We start from the raw sequence: 24,936 nt of genomic DNA on the forward strand, positions 1-24,936 counted from the left end.
TGTTGGGCGAGCAGATAAGAGAATCCTGTCAACTTCCTCCAGGCTGAGGGGGCTAAAGCCATCCAGAGTATAATCCGAAGACAGGCTCGGGGCCTCGGTTTCGCTAACTGTCTCAAAACTGGCAGGGGGGTCGGGGCGGAGTGACGCGATTTTATCCGCAAAAAATTTCGCAAAAGCCTCACAGCCTATTTCCAATTCAATAGAATTTAGTCTGCCTTGCGGCAGCGTTGTAAGTCCTCTAATTATATCGAACAGTTGTGCTGGGCGCGAAGTTGCGGACGCAATCTTAGCCGCAAAGAATACTTTCTTTGCGGATTTGATTGCCATCTCATAGGCCTTCAAACTCTCTCTATAAGATGTTCGGGTCACTTCATCTCGAGTACGCCGCCATTGCCTCTCCAGTCGTCTGAGTCCCCGCTTTTGTTGCCGCAGCTCCCGGTTAAACCAAGGCGACGGCTTCGAGTGGGGGCGCAGAGGGCGCCTGGGTGCGATCTCCTCAATGGCCCTGGAGAGCCCATCGTTCCAGGACTCTACCAGATCATCTAGGGAATCGCCAGTGGGCCAGGTGTCCTGTAGGGCCGTTAGGAACCGTTCCGGGTCCATCAGGCTCCGCGGGTGAGCTAAAATGCGCTCTCCGCCTAAACAGGTTTTGGGAGACACCTCCATACGAGCCTTAAGGGCAAAGTGATCTGACCATGGCACTGCTTCCATTGCAATATCAGTCACTGATATTCCGGCCACAAAGACCAGGTCTAACATGTGTCCCGCCTGATGAGTGGGTGTTGTAACAACCTGGGAGAGTCCTAGTGTCGCCATGGATGACACCAGGTCCATCGCCTGGCTGGAGGCCGCGTCGTCGGCATGGACATTGAAGTCCCCCAAGGCCAAGAGCCTTGGGTGCTCCAACGCCCAGCCTGCCGCAGCCTCCACCAGGAATGGTAAAGCGCCGGCCGGTGCGTTAGGCGGTCGGTACACCAGCCAGATTGCCAACCCCTCCCCAACATCCCACTTCAGGCCAACACATTCAATGCCTGGGATCTCTGGAGCCGGAAGAGCCCTAAAGGAGTAAGCCTCTCGTACGAGAAGTGCCACCCCTCCCCCCCGCCCGCTGGTCCGTGACTGGTGAAAGACCGAGTATCCCGGGGGAACGGTCTGGGAGAGAGCTACCGTCTCCCCCTCGCGCACCCAGGTCTCGGTCACGCAAGCCAGGTCCATGTCCTGTTCGGACAAAAACTCCCGCAGGACAGAGGTCTTATTAATGGACCTGGCATTGCATAACACCAGTGACGGAGGCGAGTAATTCAACCTGGCCCCACTACCTGTCACCGTCGGGATGGGGCGAAGGCTGGAAGGGGGTCGAGCACTATTATGTCTCGATCTCCTTCCCTTATAATTCTGCCTCGTCCCACCGTCATATCTTCCCCTCCCCAGGAGCACTGGAATCCCCAGGCCAGTCATCTCCTGTTTATGTCCTCCTAGTCCGATGGGACCGTTAAAGCTACCCTCTCCTCCACCCCCCTCCTTCCAGCCAATCTATCTATTATAACTAATCTGCCAATTTATTAAATAGCTATTTAACTAAATCCCATCTAAAAACTTCCCACAATTATTAGCTAAAATTTAAATTAGCTAAAATTTAACTTTAATGTCATCAGAACCTCAGACAAAATAATTGTTCCCAAAATATTGTCATCACCATAAAATTCTGTGATAGCCATTCCTAGAGATGGCTAGGATACAGTTTTAATATGGTTATTGCAGACTCAGTCTTCTGTGTGCTTAATCAAAAAACATGGCATCTGGCTTTCTGGCATAATTAGTAAAAGTTGGACTAGGACCTGGGAGACCCAGGTTCTAATACCTGTTCTGCCATAATGCTAGGTGGCCTTGGGCCAGACACTTCTCAGAGGAGGGCGACAAAGATGGTGAAGGGTCTGGAGACCAAGTCCTATGAAGAAAGGTTGAAGGAGCTGGGCATGTTTAGCCTGGAGAGGAGGCGGCTGAGAGTACTTGAAAAGCTGTCATATAGAGGAGGGTGTGGAATTGTTTTCTGTGGCCCCAGAAGGTAGGACCAGAACCAATGGGTTGAAATTAAATCAAAAGAATTTTCGTCTCAACATTAGGAAGAATTTCCTGATTGTTAGAGCGGTTCCTCAGTGGAACAGACTTCCTTGGGAAATGGTGGGCTTTCCTTCCTTGGAGGTTTTTAAACAGACTAGATGGCCATCTGACAGCAATAAAGATCCTGTGATTTTAGGGGGAGGTATTTGAGTTTCCTGCATTGTGCAAGGGGCTGGAATAGATGACCCTGGAGGTCCTTTCCAACTCTATGATTCTAACCTACAGACACTGGATGGACAGTGAGTGACCTTGGGCATACTGCCATGACAACTAAAATACGAACTCCATATCCAGACAGTAAGCCACTATGGTAAAAAGCAGAGTCAGGGCCTCAATGCTCTTTTTGTGTGTCCTCAGCTGGACCACTACGCAGATCCAGCAGGACTCATGTTCTTATGCCGCTGAGGTATAGTTTAACCACAATTATACAGAAGTCCGCTGGAACATTAAGGACTTAAAAAAAATACTTACAGAATAATCTTTTGGGCAAAGCTCATGCACTGCAATGCATGGACTGTAGCTGTCATAAATAAAGTTGCAAGCAAGGTGGGTGTGGGGAGATATTACAAAGAGTCAGAACACAGATTGAAAAATAATCAAAGAAGTGAATTTGTATGTAGTGAGTAAGGACCATTCTAAACTGCAGAAAATGAGCGGAGTAGGATAAAAAATTAAGGAAGGTGCAGTCTGAAATATCTTGGCATAACTTCCCAACTGCTGCTTGTCATCAAGTGTAAATAACTCCCATGCATCTGATGTCATGTATCTGATGCAGAGACTGTCTCATGAAACCTTAAAATGAAATAATTAGCAGCCTTTAAGGTGCCCCTGAATTTGTTTGATTTTATTGCAACTAAAATGTCTACCCTTTTGTAACTTTTAACTGCAATATCAGAATAGCAAAGAAGGGTTGAAAGATATTAGTGTAACTTTCAAGTCCTGCTCCTTTTATGTTTGTTACAAGAGTCAAGAAAATAATAATCCAGGCTTTATTTTTGTTTTATCCTAGTTGTGGCTCAGAGACCTGCAGTCTTTTGTACTGGGCAAGCACACAGATAATCCTAAAACCACCCTCCCTAAAATTACTTGCTTTACTGAAACAAAAGTTACCCTTGTTGAAGAGATCAACTGTTGTCAGCAAACCAGAGTATGATTATTCATCTTTATTTCATACCATTCCTGTTGATTTAGCAAACCAAGAGTTGGGAGGCACTTAACCAATTAATCAGGATCTCACATGCTACAAATAATGCAGACACAAATCAAATTGGGAGGAAGGGAGAATAAAAATGCATAGAATAAAACATTAATCCCACACATGAAACCTGTATAATATAGTTTGCAAATTTATTATGCATTAGGAAGCTTATTAACTTAAAACCAAACTGCATAGTACAAAAGGTTTGTTATCCTTGCTTAAGGCAGAACAAGTTTCAAAATATATATATTATATATATTTAAATTTTGTTCAGTCAATACACAATCCATTATAAAAGCTGTATATCTGTCAACACCCTCATTACATTTATAAATACAAGATTTACACAGTACCTCATCTGGAAAAAAGTAAAACTTCTTACAAATATCTACATATATTCAATACATATAAAACATTCATAAGAGTACTTTGTTAAGAGTTGTGTGTCATGGTCCATTTCCACTGCCGCAAAATACATAGAAATCTGTGCAATTTCATAAAATGCCTCTAAAAATTATAGCATGATACTTTGTAGAAATTAAACTGTCACTTAAAGCCTCTTATGGAAGGAGTTTCATAATTGTAATTCCATGAGTTTCTTCAGGGGTACTGATATGAAGGCTAATAGATAATGGATCATAACAAATCCACGCTAAATAGCAGTTAAGGCAGGAGTGAAATAAATTGGAGAGGAGTGCTTCATACGGCAGACAAAATATGACAAATGATGCAATAAATGCACATGAATGTAAATTGCCTCAGCATCCAAACAGTTAGTCCTATCTTTGAACTGGCCACTCTGACAATTCAATGAGCATATATGTAAGCACCTTCCATCAACAGAAAATCTTCTCAGCCCTTTAGGTAGGTTCCAAATGGAACCTTTATTAACATGCCTCTGTTAGATTCCTTAGGAGTGAGGGTGTCAACTTCTATGCAGTGGCTCAATTTCTCCTGCAAAACTTCATCTAAAAGTCAAAATGCAATATTCAGTATTTTATGTAAAATGCAGTATTTTAGTAAGAATATTGATTCAGGAATTTTATTATGACCTTCATTCATCAGTAACACTTCAATTGTTAGTAATATAGATTCTTTTCTAAACACAAGAGGGCTGTAAGAGTATGCAGAAGGTGGGGAAAATGGACATAATGGAAAACATTACTCTGGCAAGGGCTGTGTTCTGGTCACAGTGAATCTGGGTGTTCAATTCTGTCTGAAGATTATATTTTCCAAGAACAGCATTCAACATTTTCAATTTAATTGTGGGATTGATGGCTCTTGTGCATCGTATACAGAAAAATAATCACCATGAACTGTTATACAAAAACACAGGAAGTGGTTGACATCCAGCCGCAACTGGACATTATATCTTATAGGTGGGTGAAATGTGCAAAGTTTCCGATGGATCAAAAGCTCACTCCAGTTAAGTCTTGATCCAACTTTGAAGCTCAGTGCATGGATTTTGGATTTTGCTTGCTTCCAGTCTATTAACATTAGGAAAATGTAGCTCTCATACACTGCTGTCTTGCAGCAGTGGCTCAATGTCCTCATCACTGCCTCTATCTGGGTTGTTGCTCTGGATACTGCTGATGCTGTTGCTGTGCTTTCTGGTACTGCTGGCTTTACTGAGCTCAGGGATGAATAAGGCAACCAGGAAAGCAAGAAGGACCGCACATGCTCCAAACAGAAAAGGTGGTCCAGGTATGATTGCACTCTGCAGAGGAAAAATAGAATAATCTCTTACACATATACTTTTAATGAGATATAAAACACAATGAGGCTGCAAAAAAACCCCTATGCCTAACCATTCAGGATTGTCTTCACATGAAGTTTCCAGTAGAATTATTTATTTATTTTCAAAAACACAAGAATGTCAGTTTTGGCTGGCTCTGAGTGGCCAATCCACCGTTGCTAGTGTCATGTGGCCTGTCAAGTGACCCATGCCACATGATGGATGACAAGATGCAGAGATCCAGCCCCCTGCTGGCTATGGCCCTACCAAGAAGCGCTTAAGCCATGCAGTGCAGGGGGAATGGCACAGCGCAGCTTAAGGAAAACTGTAAATTAACATGGAGGCACTGAAGCATTGGTAAGAGGCACCGCCTGCTGTGCACCCTCACTAGCTATGGTCTTTAGCCTCTGAACAACAGCACGTGATTACCAGGACAGCCACAATATTCTACCATATCTGTCAAATTCAGCAGAATGGAAACACCATGCATAAACTACTGAGATGGAGTACTCATGTAGGACACTATTGTGTTTCTGCAGCATCTGGGGCCCTCATGGGAGATCGGCAGTCAGGAAACAGCATGTGCAAGGGACACAGCTTGAAAAGGTGGAGCGGGAGTAGACAAGAATGATTTCCCCAATGCATGCAGGCACTTTTGAAATTAGGACAGGCAAAGATGGTAAGTAATAACAACCCCTTTCTTTACTATCCAAAACTACAGCAGACATCCTCAGAGAAAAATAAAGTGCTGCACACTATACAGGTGTTAATAGCTGATACTGGCTAACTCAACATATACAGCTTTTAAATTATTTAAATTATTTAATTGAGAATTGTTTGAGAAAGGAATGTAAGTTATAGACTATAATAGCAAACCAAAACCCCCAGAATATTGTGGAAAGCAGATTCAAGATGATCTGAATAACTAAATGTCAATCCTGATGAGCACAGCGTGTGAAACTGCAGATACTTGTAAAATGTTCTATCCAAGACAGCCTTTATGGTAAGCTTCAGCAGGAAACATTGCCCCAAACCGTAAATTATTACAATAAAGTCTGTAACAGAAATACTGACTCAATCGTAAGTGAGGAGATTGACAGGCCCATTATAGAACAGCCCTAGTATACAGGCCAAGGAGAATGCATAAGACTAAATAAATGCACTGAGGTGACAAGGAAGGATAATGAATCACCAACCCATGATGATGAACACAAACGGCTAAGTAAACATTTAGTCTCAATACTGCACTTCTCACAGGCTTACAGCCCCAGAGCTCTTAAGGAAACAGGAACCATCTCAAGAACCCTTTTATCACAGGCTTTTAAATGCCACCTCAGAAGACAAAGTTTAATTTAGTTTATTAAATTTACACCCCAAGTACTTTTGGAATGTGCAAAATACTCCTCAAATATTAGAAAATGATTCTCCAATACAAATACAGAAACCCAGTTCTTATAACCAGAATTTAAGTGTGCAAGACTGGCAATGCTGCTGATTTGAAAAATCAGATTCATATCATCTAGAGATGTTTAAATATTGCCTGAAACTTGCAAATAAAAGTATTACAGTACAAGTCTGTAACAGAGATGCTGCCTCAACCCTTGACAGTCCCTTATTCTTTGCCTCCTCTCTCCTTTGCTTTTGGGGATTCCCCAAAAGGTGGGTCAGCTATTTGCCAGGGTGGGAGGGAGAACAGGCAAAAATACTCCCAACTCAGCAAAAAGTTAGGTACTTCAAACTCAAGGGCTGGTGTTAAATGACAGCAGAAGATTTCAAGCCTGTCAACAGCACTGCAACCTCAAATGTTACAGTAAGCAGCGTAAAATTATACTCCCAACTACAGATCAACGACCTTCCAATTCTAGACTTGGTTCATGTTTTCACACTTTTTTTCAAACATAAAGGCAACAAATGGTTCTGTCATCTAGTATGCCACCACTGGATTCCACTGTCAAATCATGCAGTTTAAGAACACAGTCTAAGAACATAGTTGGCATAGTGCAGCAACACAAGTAGTTCTGGAGCAAGATAAATTATCAAAATTCAACATGCCAGTTAAAAAAAGACCAGTGTTGTACCTCATCACTTGGATCTTGCAATGCAGTTTTCTCAGAATTTGGGACAGGTGCCAAATCATTAAGTTCCACATGGAACAAGTAAAATATAAAGCCATAGAGAGCCGGACCAAGACCATTACACAGGCCTCTGATTCCAGTTATTATCCCCTGGACAACACCTGCACAAACATAAGTTAATAAGTTAATGGCGAAGGAAAAGAAACAGTTGCCACTAACATGGTTCATGACAGCTTAAACCTGCAATTTATTGACTTATTACAAGCACTAATGACTATTAAGTGATAGTGGGACTGCAAAATCATAATCTGATAGAATAGTATACTTTCCTAACTAGATGTATGGGATATTAGAACTTATTTAATCAAATCACCAACAGAGAGTTTAAATGATGGCAAATTTCACTCCTGTTTCACTATGGCTTGCTAAACAAAATAAAACTTCCTAAATTTCTACCTGTGTAGCAAATTGTTATTATGGACTAATTACACATTCTGCCTACTGTAATGATTTAATCTAAATAAGATACAGTCTCAACTCCTAAAAAGTTGAGTCAGTGCAAGAACAGGATAGTCAGTTCCAATCCAAAGCACAGTTCCATATTTTACTAGACGTTACTTCACCACTAGATGGTGTAACTTTCATTTTTTTAATCTACCCAAAGGGTCTTCCAATACTAAAGAATAAGCTGACTGAGAATTATGAAAGAAAAACTGGGGAGGGGGGGGTTCCAATTGTAACTTGAACAATTTTACATTCACCTTTTAAACAGAGAGTGACTTTGTCATAAATAACATTCCCATTCTATGTGATTCTTTAAAAACGATAGTACCTTACAGGAGAATATTTATTAAGCTCTCTATGCCAGTGATACTCAAAAGGCCCAGGAACTACATGATGGCTCTTTGACATGTGCCATCTGCTGCTCTTCTGAGTACCATTTCCCAATATGATACCTACCCCATATTCCAGGTGAATTAATAACACTGTCCGTTAGTGCTTTTTATAGTCAGGTGGGTCATACCTTGGAACAGCCACAACTGGAAGGACTGGAAAATGAAGTTTCCTAAGTTGCCTGCCTTGTGCCATGAATGAATGTAAAGGGCATCTTGTCTTCGGTGAACAGCATCTGAACTCTAATCCCAGAGCTCAGGCGGCTGCCAGGAGAAAAGTAAACTGGCAGCAAAGAAGAGGGCAAAACCACCATCATGGCAGCCAAACAGGAAAACAGCAAGTTAGTCATAGTGGGGTGATAGTGTTTTAACTCTTCTTTCTCCACAGCCACTTTCTCCTGCGGGCACTTTGGTAACCCCACTCTCCTGCCTGAGCCACTGTTCCTCTTCCTGAAGAGAGGAAGGTGGAGACAGAAGACCTCCTCTCACTCCAGATATCCCAAGCTCCACAGTGGTGGGGAGAGACTATTCTACATACAGAGGTTTATTTAATATTAATACTAAGCAATACAATATTATATATAAATATTTTATTTATTAGCATTAATAAATCCAATATTATTGTATGTGTGCATTTGGTGGAATGGCCAATAGGGCATTTAGGAGTCATGTTGATGGTAACTGTGAATGTGGCTCTCCATGAGCTGTGGCATTCCTTCCTCTTACCTGTTCATATACCATCTGAAGCTGTGTCTTGAGATCAACCCAGTCTCAACTCAGGAAAACTTTGTCAGAAATCTAACTATAGATATTAAGCCTGACAAGATTTCACTTATTTCCTCCCCAAAAATTAATTATTCTCATTGCCCTCCTATAGCCATCTGTTTCATAATGATCAATTTTAGTGACTATTCAAACCACATCATTATGAGACTGCTTTATGCATAACTGAATTCCTTTGTGTTCACATGGGACTACATAAATGTCTCCAGGGTTTCTTCCAATTCCTCACATTTGTTCTCTAACACATAGGCAACTTGATTTAGAAAGAATACAGCTCCATACAAAAATATCCTGTGGAAAACAGACATTTTATTGTATTCACCTTGTTGGTCTGAGTCTGCATTTCGAGACACCAAAGCACTGACTGCTGGGAATGTAATACTTGACATAGCAGCTACAGCTCCTGCTGCCCACATCATCCTGAAAACAACACACAATGTAATGCCACTACAAAACAGGGTGGTACATCTAAAAAGCATAAGCCAGATCCAGTTCTCATTTCATCTTATCTGTTCAAAAGCACTTTCTGCCATTTTTAACTGAGTACACTACACATGCCAGAAAATATAAGCAACTGAAAATAAAATTTTTCATTGCTTTCAGAACTCACTTCTCCTTGCTTCTTTTACTAGAAAATCGATTGCTGGGGAGCGGGGGGTGGAGAGAGAGAACCTTGATCTTTTTGCAACCATTTTAGTTTTTGGGGAATGCTGTTATCCACATCATCAAAAAATATACACTAAAACATCTTTTTCACCTTTAAAAAGCCAACTTTGAGTTTTGCTATTTTTGTGCTTTCTGCCATCTCTAGTGTGTTTTTTTTTCAAAAAAAAAAACCAAATGTCATGACAATTCTGACTTAAGATCATTTTACAGTTTATGGCACAGAATTAGAAATTAAACTGTGGCTATGTTCCATCATCAAAATAAACTCGTTTGTTTAAACAGCAGTACATGTTACAAACTCTAGTTCGGATTAGATAGAGATAACAAATCCCGATTTGTTTATAAAACAGAGATGTAGATGTTCTGTAAAAATTGGAATCAGAAAATTAATCAATTTAAGGAGGAAGGGTTTAAGTTTGTTAGGCACTGGGATGCTTTCTGGAACAAGCGGGAGCTGTACAAAAGAGACGGTCTCCACTTATCCCTGAATGGAATCAGGATGCTGCCGCTTAAAATCAAAAAGGTGGCAGAGCAGTTTTTAAACTAAATCTTGGGAGAAAGCCGACAGGAGATGAAATGTCTCTGGTTCGGGAGGACTCGTCTCAAAGAGAGGAAGGGTTGGGCTGCTATTTTTCTACCGGGTAACGGATCAGAGTTGTCCACTGTGATGGTGACAAACAGTATGGACTGCCTGCCAGAGTCTCGAGGCGGCAGGAGGAAGGTGGAGGGTCTAGCTTATAGATGTTTGTATGCAAATGCTAGAAGTGTTCGAAGTAAAATTGATGAATTGGAATGTTTAGTGTTGGGAGAAAACATAGACGTGGGAATTTCAGAAACTTGGTGGAATGAGGAGAATCAGTGGGACATGGTGATTCCTGGATATAAGTTATATCGGAAGGATAGGGAGGGAAGGGTTGGAGGTGGGGTGGCTCTGTATGTCAGAGAGGATATACGGTCCAGTAAGACTGAGGTCAGAGAATTAGATTCCCTTTTAGAAATGCTTTGGGTTGAAATAGAGGGCCCAAAAGGAAATTTAACTATGGGAGTTTGTTATCGCCCACCAAATCAAAAGAGAGAGGACGATTATAATATGATGAAAGGCTTAAAGATAGCGGCTAAATGTAAAAATTGTGTCGTAATAGGTGATTTTAACTATCCGCAGATTGATTGGGTCAATATGTGTTCTGGTCGAGAGAAAGAGATTGAATTTCTTGATGCTCTCAATGACTGTGCTATGGAGCAGATGGTCTCAGAACCTACCAGGGGTGGGGCGATCCTGGATTTGGTCCTAAGTAATGCCCAAGACTTGGTGAGAGATGTAAAAGTGATTGCGCCACTTGGGAGCAGTGACCATAATGTTATTGATTTCACCGTTTGTATAAATAAGGAGTTGCTCAAAAAGACCGCCACAACCATGTTTAACTTTAAAAGGAGTAAATTCTCTGAGATGAGGAGGCATGTGAGGAGGAAACTGAAAGGAAAGGTAAATACGGTAAAAAACCCTTGGGGAAGCTTGGAGACTAAAACTATAATCCTAGAAGCTCAGATAAAATACATACCAAATGTTAGGAAAGGCACAAACAGGCATAAGAAAAGGCCTGCATTGTTAACAAACAAAGTAATGGAATCTGTAAAAGGTAAGAAGGACTCCTTTAAGCGGTGGAAAACCAGTCCAAGTGAGATTAGTAAAAGGCAACACAAGCTGTGGCAAATCAAATGCAAGACTGTAATCAGGCAGGCAAAAAGGGACTATGAGGAGCATATTGCAAAAAACATAAAGACCAACAATAAAAATTTCTTCAAATATATTAGAAGTAGGAAACCAGCTAGGAAGGCAGTGGGGCCCTTGGATGACCATGGGGTAAAAGGATTACTGAAGGAGGAAAGGGAAATGGCTGAGAAGCTGAATGCATTTTTTGCCTCCATTTTCACTGTGGAAGATGAGAACTTTTTGCCCACCCCAGAACCACTAATTTTGGAATGGGTGTTGAAAGACCTGAGTCAGATTGAGGTGACAAAAGAGGAGGTCCTATAACTGATAGACAAATTAAAAACTAATAAGTCACCGGGTCTGGATGGCATACATCTGAAAGTTCTGAAAGAACTCAAAGTTGAACTTGTGGATCTTCTAACAAAAATCTGTAATCTTTCATTGAAATCTGCCTCCTTTCCTGAGGACTGGAAGGTAGCAAATGTCACCCCCATCATTAAAAAGGGTTCCAGAGGAGATCCGGGAAATTACAGGCCAGTCAGTCTGACTTCAATACCGGGAAAGTTGGTAGAAAGCATTATCAAGGACAGAATGAGAAGGCACATTGATGAACACGGGTTATTAAGGAAAACTCAGCATGGGTTCTGTAAGGGAAGATCTTGCCTCACTAACCTGTTACATTTTTTTGAGGGGGTGAACAAACATGTGGACAAAGGAGACCCAATAGATGTTGTTTACCTTGACTTCCAGAAAGCTTTTGATAAAGTTCCTCATCAAAGGCTCCTTAGAAAGCTTGAGAGTCATGGAGTAAAAGGACAGGTCCTCTTGTGGATCAAAAACTGGCTGAGTAATAGGAAGCAGAAAGTGAGTATAAATGGGCAGTCTTCGCAGTGGAGGACGGTAGCAGTGGGGTGTCGCGGGGCTCGGTACTGGGTCCCATGCTCTTTAACTTGTTCATAAATGATTTAGAGTTGGGAGTGAGCAGTGAAGTGGCCAAGTTTGCGGATGACACTAAATTGTTCAGGGTGGTGAGAACCAGAGAGGATTGTGAGGAACTCCAAAGGGATCTGTTGAGGCTGGGTGAGTGGGCGTCAACGTGGCAGATGCGGTTCAATGTGGCCAAGTGCAAAGTAATGCACATTGGTGCCAAGAATCCCAGCTACAAATACAAGTTGATGGGGTGTGAACTGGCAGAGACAGACCAAGAGAGAGATCTTGGGGTCGTGGTAGATAACTCACTGAAAATTTCAAGACAGTGTGCGTTTGCAATAAAAAAGGCCAATGCCATGCTGGGAATTATTAGGAAGGGAATTGAAAACAAATCAGCCAGTATCATAATGCCCCTGTATAAATCGATGGTGCGGTCTCACTTGGAGTACTGTGTGCAGTTCTGGTCGCCGCACCTCAAAAAGGATATTATAGCATTGGAGAAAGTCCAGAAAAGGGCAACTAGAATGATTAAAGGGCTGGAACACTTTCCCTATGAAAAAAGGTTGAAACGCTTGGGACTCTTTAGCTTGGAGAAACGTCGACTGTGGGGTGACATGATAGAGGTTTACAAGGTAATGCATGGGATGGAGAAAGTAGAGAAAGAAGTACTTTTCTCCCTTTCTCACAATACAAGAACTCGTGGGCATTCGATGAAATTGCTGAGCAGACAGGTTAGAACTGATAAAAGGAAGTACTTCTTCACCCAAAGGGTGATTAACATGTGGAATTCACTGCCACAGGAGGTGGTGGCGGCCACAAGCATAGCCACCTTCAAGAGGGTTTTAGATAAAAATATGGAGCAGAGGTCCATCAGTAGCTATTAGCCACAGTGTGTGTGTGTGTATATATAATTTTTTTTGGCCACTGTGTGCCACACTGTTGGACTGGATGGGCCATTGGCCTGATCCAACATGGCTTCTCTTATGTTCTAATGCTCTTCAGAGTATGAGCTGATTTAGCATGTTCATCTTGACTTTAAAAAATTTGTTTACTAATATAATTTTCAAAGTACCTAATGCTAATTTTATGCTCCAGTAGAAACAAAAATACTTGAACTGAAATATCTGGTTAGGAAAAAAACCTAAATTGTAGTTTAAATGTTAGCCACAAATGTTTTCAAAGCTTCATGTAGAAATTATGTTTACTGGAATACTGCCCATAAAGATTTAAATACAGTATATTATCAAATACTATATATGTGTGGAAATTATTCTTACTGGAATATTAAATGTAAGAATTTAAAGAAAATACAGCAAGTACTCCCCTTACTGAAAAGTGCTGTCACGCTAATTTTAGCACACCCAAAGAACCGGGCATGTTACACTGTGGACAAAGTTATCCACTTAATTATTTCAGCAGAATGCCCCTCACTTCCACAGAGAATACTAATAACTCAAATTTTCTTTCACTCTTTTTGGTGTCACTTATCAGTTCAGTGATTACAATATTCCTTCTACTATTTAAGAGAAATAAGAATTTTAGCTTTCTTTTTTATTTGACCTGCAGCACCCACTAATCAGTTGAATTTTTAAATTGATCTTTATTTATATTGTTGTATGTACTCGTGGGTGTTGTCCTCCTTCCCATCCTTGCAAATACTTGTCTCTCAATTCCTAGATCTAATCACCTGGAAAACATTAAAATTTTGAAATCTCCACACTTGCCTAAAATTGCATTAGCAGTGGCATCTATTCACTGTTACTAATTTTACGAAACAATGAATCTTTACAAATGGAAAATTTGCCATAGAAAAATAAAGGTAGTGGAAAATTTCCCATCCTACATCTGTTAGTCAACCTAATGGGCTCACAGGGATATTTTAAAGCTACCCAGAGTAAGCCTGTTCTGAAAGCAGCACTTACCAAGACTGAGAACCAAAACCATACCAGGCCAGCTGGAACATCTGGAAGCCAAGGCCGAGAAGTACTGTGTTTTTATTCCCTATGGATTTCATTAGGATACTCAGAAAGACTGTCTACGAAAACAAGAAATAACATTCTGTTGAAAAAAGACTTTAACGTTTTAGTAACTATAGCAATCTAATGCTAAAAAGGGTCCATTGTAATGTCAAAATTCATGTAGTTTTGTTTAATGATGGGATAAAATCTGACCTAAATATGCTGCTGAAAGGACAAAATTGGAAGTATTGACCTTCTAGCAGTATATATAGGTCAGATTTTTTCAATTTTAACCACTCAATATTTGTAAAGTACTTTCTCTTACATGCTTCATATGTTTGACCTCAGTAACCTTGTACAACTGCCCCATAGGCTAGACCAGTTTTGTCAAGAGGGAGAAATAGTAGCTTTGCTATCTACACCATCTATTAGATGGCTGAGGTACAACTTTAATTGGGAACTTTCAACTCAAAATATTTGAGTCTACAATCATTAAACTAGGTCCCCCAATGTTTAATTAGAGAAGTGATTAACTGTACTTCATACAAATTCTTCACCTCCAGCACTCCCCATGTCCCTGATCTCATTTAACACCCTATTTTTACGACTGCCTACTTCCTCACATTCCCTACAGCTCTGAATTACAAATCTCTCATGTTAACTTTGCTGTGCATTGAGAGAAACAGACAAATTCTTCAGATTTCTCTCACGCTAGCAGACACCAAGTCTTGTGGGCAGCTCTCAGTCAAGCGGAAAGGAACTCTATTACCCCAGACAGACATTTGGCAAAAAAACAAAGCACACACTCTATATCAAGCAAAGTCTATTCAGCCTCTCACATGAAAGACTGCATATATTGTACTTGCACGGATTAAATAAGACCTAAAAGCACCTCCCCCAACCACATTTTATACTTCTACTAATCCAGACTTTTACAGGATACAAAGTACATTATTCTAACCACAGACTATAATTAACTTCATTTGTTAAAACTGAGATAGAAATCAAAAACAATTGTCATATTGTAAATTAAGCAGAAAAACAAAACATATATGCAAAAATGTCTTACCTTTCAGGAAAGTAGAATTAAACAGAGGCAACAAATCATAAGCATCATGTAATTAGTTATTGTATACTATGAACTGAGAAATCAAATATCAGGTTCTTTACCTTGAATGTTTAACAATATTATTCAACAGTGTTCTTACATTTCCCCACAGGCCAGAAAGTAGGCATTCTATGTATGCAGCAACGCATAAACAGAGTGCAAGTTTGGTGTTAATGCAGACACATTCTCAAATTCATCAACAAAAATATTAAAATGTCTCTGTTAGCCAACATCTGACAATTCTTAACAGCTATAAGAAAAGTGGCTTGTTCTTTGTGAACAGGTCTACAAGAATCACAAGAATGAATTTTCAGATCCCTTAATCTCAAAAGATATATTAAAAACAGCATCCAAATATTTGTTTTTTGTATACTCAAATTTTGACCACCTGATTAGCAATAGTTGTCTTCTATCAGAAGTACTCACCAAAATGTGTCAGTTTTTTAAATAATACCAAAAATATGCTTACCTGAGCAACTATAGATAGAATTCCTACCACCGCTATGAATGCAGCAATGCTAGCATCTTCAAATCTTATGACCTATAGACAAAGCATAAAAGTAACCATTGGCTGATTTATAGTAAGAATGTGATTTTGTTATGCTACTTCTGATGTGCTCAATTTTTATAAGTTTTCATAAACTCAAATTTGGAAGAGTGGGAATTCAAAAGGAGATAGCTAACACCACAAAATTAAACAGTGGTTGGGGTCACATGCAACAGGCAAGACTCAGTCAGTATGAGCCGCAAAAAGGAAATTGCTTAGTTTCCCAAAACTATTCAAAGACCAATATGCCTAGTGTTTCCTAGTATTTGTTTAGGATAAGTTCCTCTTCACTACCACTGCTATTGTACCAAATTCCTCAATAAGCTCCTGTGATCAGGTGGCAGCATTATTTAACACCCCACAAAAACAATTAACCTGTCATTTTTTCAGTTGTCAAAATATTTCCCTTCAGAAATTGGCACGACAGATACAGTCAAAGATTTAAACATTTGAATTGAACAGACTGGCAGGGAAAGGAATCAATATGTACATAGGGTTTGGGATTAGTAATATGTAGACAGACAATAAAAAACTAAACAAAGAACTGCCTCTGAGACTGCTGACTTCACAAGAGAGGGTTTTACATTTAAAGCTGTCTAACTTTCACTGAAATTTTAGCCAAAGTTATAATGCTTAGTCTTAAAGTTTCCTTGGCACAGATTTCCTTTCTAAATTGTACATTTGATAACCATACAGTTTTGAGATTGTACTCAGCATTCCCCCTTTGTTTAAGACTAAGTTCTTCCCTCTGAACCCCTCTTCTCTGGTAAGACCATGCAACTGCACACCCTTTGCCAAATCCTGATCTTCCAGACTGCATTCTTCTTCCATTGGACAGTAAGCTTAATACTGGAAAACCAAAATTCCCTCTCAAAATGTGATTCTTTGGTTTACACACACAAAGATTGTTGGTAGTTTTGGGAACAATCTCCCACCAGAGTTTCTCATATATTTTTAGCCAGACACAGACTGCTTTATTAGGCTTTTCTCACATGAAAGAGTGTCCTCAAGCAATCACTCCGTTCTCCATCCAATCTCCAACTCCTCTCTCCAACTGCTTTAACCAGACCCTCTTTTTTGACAGTTAGCTGCAGTTCCCCAGAGTGAGTTCCATTAGCTGTCACTCATATGCACTGCTTCTAAGCATGCATATGCCTGTGATCGGTCAGAGCTCTATATTCGTTTTTAAACCTTTAAGTCAGGTTTCTGTTATCCTTTTTCTGCTGAAGCATGCTACTCACCAGCAGCTCTTCAGGTAAAAGATCCTAGTTTTCCACTCCCTGTACAAACATGCAAGCTAATCCCGCATGTCAATCTGAACACGTTCATGTGCATAGTAAAGCACCATTAAAGCAAACTTCTATGTTGGCAAACTACTGCTTCAGGTTACTTCTAATTTTTCCAACTCATTGTCTCTCTACTTTGCATACACTACAGAAATTAATGAATACCAATGAGAACTGCTTAGAATCTTTCTTTCTCACAAACATTTCTACATAACCACTTTAAGATGATTTGTACCTTCACTGCCTCTAAACTACATCTCACCTTATTATTTCCCTTTATTACTTACTGCTTTTACTTCAACCAAATTATCTATAATACAAACTACATCCTATGACCTTCGTAACATGTTTTAAAATGATTTATAGTACAGTGATAAAACACACTCCATAGGTGTGATCAAATAAACCTTTCCACATACTTTGTCACGTTATCACATTTACTCTGCACTCAAGCTTACTTCTGCATTTGAATGAACATTATGCATACGATAAAAAAATTATGAGTGAGGACAGTTAGGAGTGAGAAAGATCCTACTATTTGCTTTGTCTATCAGAAATTGTCAGTTCAGAAACAGAAAATGTTCCTAGCACGGTATGCTTCCTGGTATATGAGGTAGGGGGAGATGTAGTGATGGGAGAAGAGCAGGTCAGGTAAAGGAAAGGGACAGACATCTGCATGCTGTTTCCCTTTCTGACTCTTGTTTCAGCTGAAGTGATGTTGGTAACCATATCAACAAACTATAAAATTATGTTGCTAAATGCCAGTTCAGTCATGGGAAAAATAGCAGCCACCCAGGATATGATATGGCTCACTGAGACTTGACTGAGGGAGGGATTAGCCCTTCCCCACTGTGTCATTTTGGGGTATTTGATAATTCCTTAGCATAGGTCCGGCCAATGGGGAGGTCACAATGCTGCAGTGCCTTCAAAGACTCTCTGTAATTGATGGTTTCACATCCCACCCTCCAGGAAACTCGGCCAATCACTTTCAAATGGTGTAGTGGAATGTTTGGCAGTCTAACTGTTGGCCAACTAACAGAGTTGGCGGTGTATGGATTTTGGTGGAGGGAGATCAGTTGGTTAGGCAGGGAGACCATTAGGGATTTCAGATATTTTGGAGTTTGGTACGGCACTGCTAATGGACAAAAACATCCTGGTGAAAGGAGCTTTGACTTTCAGAAGTTCATACCCCGAGAATCTTGTTGTCTCTAAGGTGCTACTCAAATGTAGCTGTTCTACTGCAGACCAACATGGCTACCCTCTGAAACTGTTAAAAATTAAAAGGCTTTCTCTTCAATGTCATAAGTCTGACTCAGCCTAACAAGAAAATTGCTTTGTAAGACTTATGCTTTCTTGGGCTCCCGCTCTATAATAACTTTGTTACTGTAATACTTAGATGGCTGAAGAAAAGAAAAGAAAGTAACAACCAAGCCCTGCATACCATTGAAATAAACCTATTCTTAGTTGTTTTCATCAAGCCAGTAATCCTCTCTTAACAGGCCAAATGAATGCTGGGTGGCATCTAGGCACGGCTCTCATCGAAGACTGTAAGCCTACCTCATCCCAAAAACATTAATTATAAAAACATGGTGGACAAAAAAAGAAGTCTGTAGGACATGAAATTTAACTTCCTAATTTCTAGATCTGGAAACTGGGTGTTGTCACACTATCCCTCTAGCACAGTGCTCCATCTCCAAAACGCCTGGTTTTGAGGCTGGGAACCTAATGTTAGGACTAAGCAGGACTGGGATTCTACTGGTGTACCACCCACCCCACTGACTGAGCAGCCAGAGCTGGTATCTCTGCCTCAGCACACACAGGTGGTCTCATGGATGGTAAAGACCCCATAAGCTAGTTGTCCTGGTGGACATCAACATACATGCTGAGGCTGTCTTGTCAGGAGCAGCTCAGCACTTCATGGCCTCCATGACAATCACAGACCTGTCTCAGGTAATACATTTTTACTTATTTATTAAAACATTTATACCACCTTTCCTCATGGTTCAGGGCAGCAGTGCAGGTCACACTCTCAATCTAGTATTTTGTTCTGGGTGGGTGGAGTGTGATCTGAGGGTGAAGGAATTGAAGGTGGTTCCCTGGTTGTGGTCAAGGCCACTGTTTGCTCAGGTTCAGACTAAAGGATACCAAAACTCTGTGGGGTCTATTAAAATGATCTACCCCAGAGCCAGATGAATCCAAATGGCTCTAGGAGATTTTCTTGTTGATATGGCTGATACTTCTGTCAGTTCTGACCTCTAGAATGATAACTCAGGCAAGTGACAAAATCACTCCCAGGCACCTTCTCTTAAGTGTTAGCCCAGAAGGCCACTTGGATTACTGTGATTCTGCAAGTGATGAAAAGATGACAGAGATGGCTAGAGCAATAGTAAAGGAAGACTTGGGACAAATCCAATAAGAACCGCATAAAAAGTAATTTTGAAGCATACTCTGATAAGGGTGTGCAAAAAAGAAATAATTGGTATTTTTAAGATTCAGTTATATTGAACCCCCAAAATATTAGTAGTTTCCAATATTCCTGAATCCCAATACCGGCATGGTATTTGGATTCAGAATTTATCAGAAATCCTGGTTGGTTTGTTTTTGCAGTTATACTCTGAGGGCCACTGTAGTCAATGGTCCCCATAGGATATAATGAGGATACTGTGGTATTAAGGGGTCTAGTTTTGGAGGTAGAAGCACCAATTTTCAGAGTAACTGCTGGTGCCTCTCCTAAAAAAACAAAAACAAAAAATAAACCTCTCCAAGTTTCAACAAGATTGGTCCAGGGGGTCCAATTCTATGGGCCCCCATCACTCATTGGTTTTAATGAAAAGCGGGGGAGGCATTTAAACAGAACATGGTCCCTTTTGCAAGCCAGGAGTGAACTCCATAGATGTTTAAAGGGCTTGCAATCCATTTAAATGCCTTCTCCAAGTCACAAGATCACCTGGAAGATGCTTACTTTAAACCCTTTTTAAATTTAGCTATCCAGAGGTCCGGAAAAATCACAGATATTTCTGGGATATTTGGCTCCACTATTTTGGATAGTTGAAAAAAATACTGAAATGTATATACATCTAAATAAATAAAAGAAAATACTGATATTTTCCAGCTCTTTTTTCAGATCAGATATAGCTGAATGCACACCCCTATATTCTGAGGTGGTGATGGTGGCAAAGAAACAATACTTTTATTCCACTGCAGTATAGGCCAGCAGAATTGTTCCTTGTTGGGATCTGGCATGCATGAGGAGGTGGACTGAAACTGTAACTGCTTTGCTTGTCACTTTGCAGATAAAGTCTGACTTGGACCCTACGTTTACCGTGACACTGTCAGATGGTGCCAGGGTGCCAACTGATCTAGGTGTTTGGAGTACTTCTCCCAGATTGTAAAGTACTTTAAAACTGAGTATAATATACACTTTTTTAATGTAAATTTTATAGTATGCTATGCATCAGCCATGCCTCTGATCACATCACCAAGAACTCTTGAAGGCACTTGTACACACTACATTAATTCAGCAAGAATAGATTTTTCTCCATGAAGAATTTCTGATTCTCAAAAGCAGCTTGGTGCACTAAGGAAAGGTAGCCAGGTTTAAACAAGAAAAGTGTGCTGCACATTCTGGCTCTTGTGGCATAGTACCAATAACTAATAATCTGAATGAATTCCAAAGAGCATTGTTTAATTTGTCAAGATGCTCTATTGGATATAGGGCTATATTATGTAGACGATTTGATAGTTTAAAGTTTCCCTTGTTTAATGGTATTCTTAATTTTAAAAAATGAGGTACAACTTTGCAGAAATAGTAAAATATTCAGGATTGTTACTTACTTGTCTCAAGTACAGGAAAAAGCTAGAATACTGGCCAGCCTCAGGAAGATAAGAAAGAAACACAGTGATGCATGTCAGCAAGATTGTAGAATCTTTTCCAACTTTTCTCAAAGACTGTCAAAGAATTAAGGAAAAGTACACATAAGTCCATGTGAGCCACCAAGCCAGTACTATTTTAAGTTGATATCAGATTTTCAAACTAAATTTTTGTTGTTCTATTTCAACTGACAATGTATGATTATGAAAATAAATATAAATATATAGAAAAAAATAAGTAAAACTAAAAGCCTTCTTGCTCATTAGTATATTTAACTGTTGGATCCTTCTTTACAGAAGTTAAGAGGTTCAAAGCAAATACATGTTATGCTTGTTAAATGTCCATCATCAAGATGAAACCACTTTAATAAGTCCAAATACATTAAACTGTGCCCATCTGGGTGATGACACAAGTGCCTGTGCTTGATATCCACACAAATGGTTCTGAGCCATAAGATTACATCATTCATCTGCCTTCAGGCAATTAAATGGCAATCATAAAGATGGGACAATCATTAGCATCATCACTACTGTAGCGAACTGGGCAGATCACAAAGCAGGAAAAAATAGACAACTCTCAGACAAAGTAGGGATTTCTACATACTTGGGTGATCTCCAATGTACAGAGAAAATATAACTTTTTATATATAACTTTTTAAAATAAAACATCTACTCTATTCTTGGAGACAGCTAACTATATACAATACTATTGGGATCCAGTTACTGGTTATCTTAAATCCAACAATGTTCTACCAAATCGACCAGATTACAATATATAGTTGTTTACTATATATTGTGTCTATTCTATTCCTTATCAGTATTACATAAATGAATTTATCCTATCTAGGGTTGCCAATCCCCAGGTGGGGGCAGGGGATCCCCCGGTTTGGAGCCCCCCCCCCTGCTTTAGGGTCGTCAGAAAGTGGGGGGAGGGGAGGGAAATGTCTGCTGGGAACTCTATTATTCCCTATGAAGATTTATTCCCATAGAAAATAATGGAGAATTGATCCACGGGAATCTGGGGCTCTGGGGGGGGGGCTGTTTTTTGAGGTAGAGGCACCAAATTTTCAGTATAGCATCTAGTGCCTCTCCCCAAAATACCCCCCAAGTTTCAAAAAGATTGGACCACGGAGTCCAATTCTATGAGCCCCAAAAGAAGGTGCCTCTATCCTTCATTATTTCCTATGGAAGGAAAGCATTGAAAAGGTGTGCCACCCCTTTAAATGTGATGGCCAGAACTCCCTTTGGAGTTCAATTATGCTTGTCACAGCCTTGATCTTGGCTCCACCCCTAATGTCTCCTGGCTCCACCCCCAAAGTCCCCAGATATTTCTTAAATTGGACTTAGGAACCCTAATCCTATCCCTTATCAATACAACTTAAATTGGAAAAAATAGGCAAAACAGAATGTCCATGGATGCAGAGATGTAATAATTTCCAGAAATTAACAAGGTGGATGAAAAAAATTTAAAAGTCAGAGTTTTAAAATTTAAACTGGATTTTTTAAAAATAAAATGCTTTTTGAGGAATAATCTACTTTTCTATTTAAGGTACATTATAGTCCAAAGGTTATTCATCATGAAATAAGGATTTAGTTCTTAGTTTTGTGAGGCAAAACTATTCATGCAATGTTTAAATTTTTTGGTAAATAATTTCCACTAATCCATTCACAATATCATGCTTTCTCAGAGGTTTCTGTAAGATTATTTTGGGCAGTTTTTCTATGTAGAAGATATTGGGTTTACAGTTCTCAAAACTGAATCTGTGTCTGAAGAGATAACAAGCCTCTTTTTCACAAAAAAATGTAACAAAATAAACATACAGAGTTAAGAAACCTTATTGGCTCTAAGCAAATCTATGCACACAAAATCAGTTCCTTAACTCATAAGTGCCAGTTTTCAAGAAGCTCAATTAATAGGAAAGCTAAAGCTCAGTATGAGCTTAGGCTGGCCAAAGATGCTAAAAACAACAAAAAAGGGTTTTTTTCTTATATTCAGAGTAAGAAAAGGAGCAAGGACATGGTAGGCCCATTGCGAGGGCAGGAAAATGAAATTGTAACAGGTAATGAAAAGAGGGCAGAACTGCTCAATTCCTACTTTTCCTCAGTCTTCTCTTCTGACGGAAACAGTGCTCATCATGGCAAAAACAGAACATATATGCAGTTCCAACCTAGGATACACACAGAGATAGTTTCATTTAAAAAAACCCTAGGTGTTTATGTACTAAGTCCTCAGGGCCAGATGAACTGCATCCAAGGGTTCTAAAAGAGCTTGCACATGTGATTTCTGGCTATTATTTTTGAGAATTCTTGGGAGGAGGAGAGGTGCTGGAAGATTGGAGGCATACAAATGTTGTCCCCATCTTCAAGAAGGGGAAAAAGGAGGATCTGGGTAACTACTAACCTGTCAGCTTGACATCTATACCTGGAAAAGTTTTAGAACAAATCATCACAGTTCTAGAACATTTAGAAAGGATGGCTGTGATTACTAAGAGCCAGCACGGGTTTCTCAAGAACAAGTCATGTCAGATTAACCTGATCTCTTTTTTTGAGAAAGTGACTACCTTTGTGGATCAGGGGAATGCTGTAGACATTGTTTATCTTGATTTCAGTAAGGTTTTTGATAAGGCTCCACATACATCCGCTATCGCACCGATGGCAGCCTGTTCAACCTGAGGCGACTAAAGGCACACTCCAAGACAATGGAAAAACTCATTCAAGAGCTACTGTTTGCTGATGATGCTGCACTCGTCTCCCACTCGGTATCAGCTCTGCAGCATATGACGTCCTGCTTTGCAGAGGCTGCCAAGCTATTCGACCTAGAAGTTAGTCTGAAGAAGACAGAAGTTCTCCACCAGCCTGCACCCCAGGAAGATTATCACCCTCCCTGCATCACTGTGGGTGAATCAGTTCTGAAGACAGTCCAGCAGTTCAGCTACCTGAGGTGCATCATCTCCTCAGATGCCAAGATCGACAAGGAGATTGACAACAGGCTGGCAAAGGCAAACCGTGCATTTGGCCGACTGCACAAAAGAGTGTGGAGCAACAAGCATCTGAAAAAAGGCACAAAGATCAATGTTTACAAAGCGGTTGTGATGACAACCCTCATCTACGGCTCCGAATCGTGGGTTTTATACCGTCATCACCTGCGACTCCTTGAGCGCTTTCATCAGCGCTGCCTTCGCACCATCCTCAACATCCACTGGAGTGACTTTGTGACCAACACTGAAGTCCTCAAGAGGGCGGAGGTTTACCAGCATCGAGGCACTGCTGTTGAAGACGCAGCTGCGCTGGGCAGGGCATATTTCTAGGATGGAAAACCACCGCCTTCCCAAGATTGCCCTGTATGGCGAACTCTCCACCGGCCATCGAAATAGAGGGGCACCAAAGAAGAGGTACAAGGACTCCTTGAAGAAATCCCTTAGCACCTGTCACATCAACCATCACCAGTGGTCTGACCTAGCCTCAGATCACAAAGCATGGAGGCACACCATCCACCAGGCTGTCTCTTCCTTTGAGAACGCACGCATAGCTGGTCTTGAGGACAAAAGGAGATTGAGGAAGAATCGCACTGCTACAGGACCAACCCTAAATCAGACTTTTCCCTGCAGCCGCTGTGGCCGGACCTGCCTGTCCCACATTGGTCTTGTCAGCCACCAGCGAGCCTGCAGCAAACATGGACTATTGCACCCTTCTTGAATCTTCGTTCGCGAAGCCAAGCCGAGAGAGACATACTATCCTTGTTGACAAGTTGGTAAAATGTGGTTTGGATCATGTTACCGTTAGGTGGATCTGTAACTAGTTGACAGATCGCACCCAAAGAGTGCTTGTGAATGGTTCCTCATCCTGTTGGAGAGTAGTGACAAGTGGAGTGCCTCAAGGATCTGTCCTGGGACCTGTTTTGTTCAACATCTTTATAAATGATTTGGATGAAGGAATAGAGAGAATGCTTATTAAATTTGCCGATGATACTAAATTGGGAGGGGTTGCAAATACAGTAGAAGACAGAAACAGGATACAGCAGGGGTGGCCAACAGTAGCTCTCCAGATGTTTTTTG

General features: G+C 40.4%; 1 protein-coding gene across 1 annotated transcript in view; it reads right to left on the minus strand.

Moving 5' to 3' along the window:
* Positions 1 to 3,451: 3,451 nt before the first annotated feature.
* The window catches only part of MFSD14B (major facilitator superfamily domain containing 14B), a 75,959-nt gene continuing 54,474 nt past the window's right edge, over positions 3,452 to 24,936 (minus strand). Inside the window, exons 7-12 of the mRNA XM_060235481.1 lie at positions 20,846 to 20,959; positions 15,648 to 15,719; positions 14,035 to 14,147; positions 9,128 to 9,225; positions 7,133 to 7,290; positions 3,452 to 5,036 (exon numbers count right to left, since the gene is read on the minus strand). Of these exons, the coding sequence (XP_060091464.1) occupies positions 4,833 to 5,036; positions 7,133 to 7,290; positions 9,128 to 9,225; positions 14,035 to 14,147; positions 15,648 to 15,719; positions 20,846 to 20,959 (759 nt within the window). The 3' untranslated portion in view covers positions 3,452 to 4,832. The remainder of the gene's footprint in view (positions 5,037 to 7,132; positions 7,291 to 9,127; positions 9,226 to 14,034; positions 14,148 to 15,647; positions 15,720 to 20,845; positions 20,960 to 24,936) is intronic.

Source organism: Heteronotia binoei, chromosome 4 (genome assembly GCF_032191835.1).
Source record: "Heteronotia binoei isolate CCM8104 ecotype False Entrance Well chromosome 4, APGP_CSIRO_Hbin_v1, whole genome shotgun sequence".
Taxonomy (NCBI): Eukaryota; Metazoa; Chordata; class Lepidosauria; order Squamata; family Gekkonidae; genus Heteronotia; species Heteronotia binoei.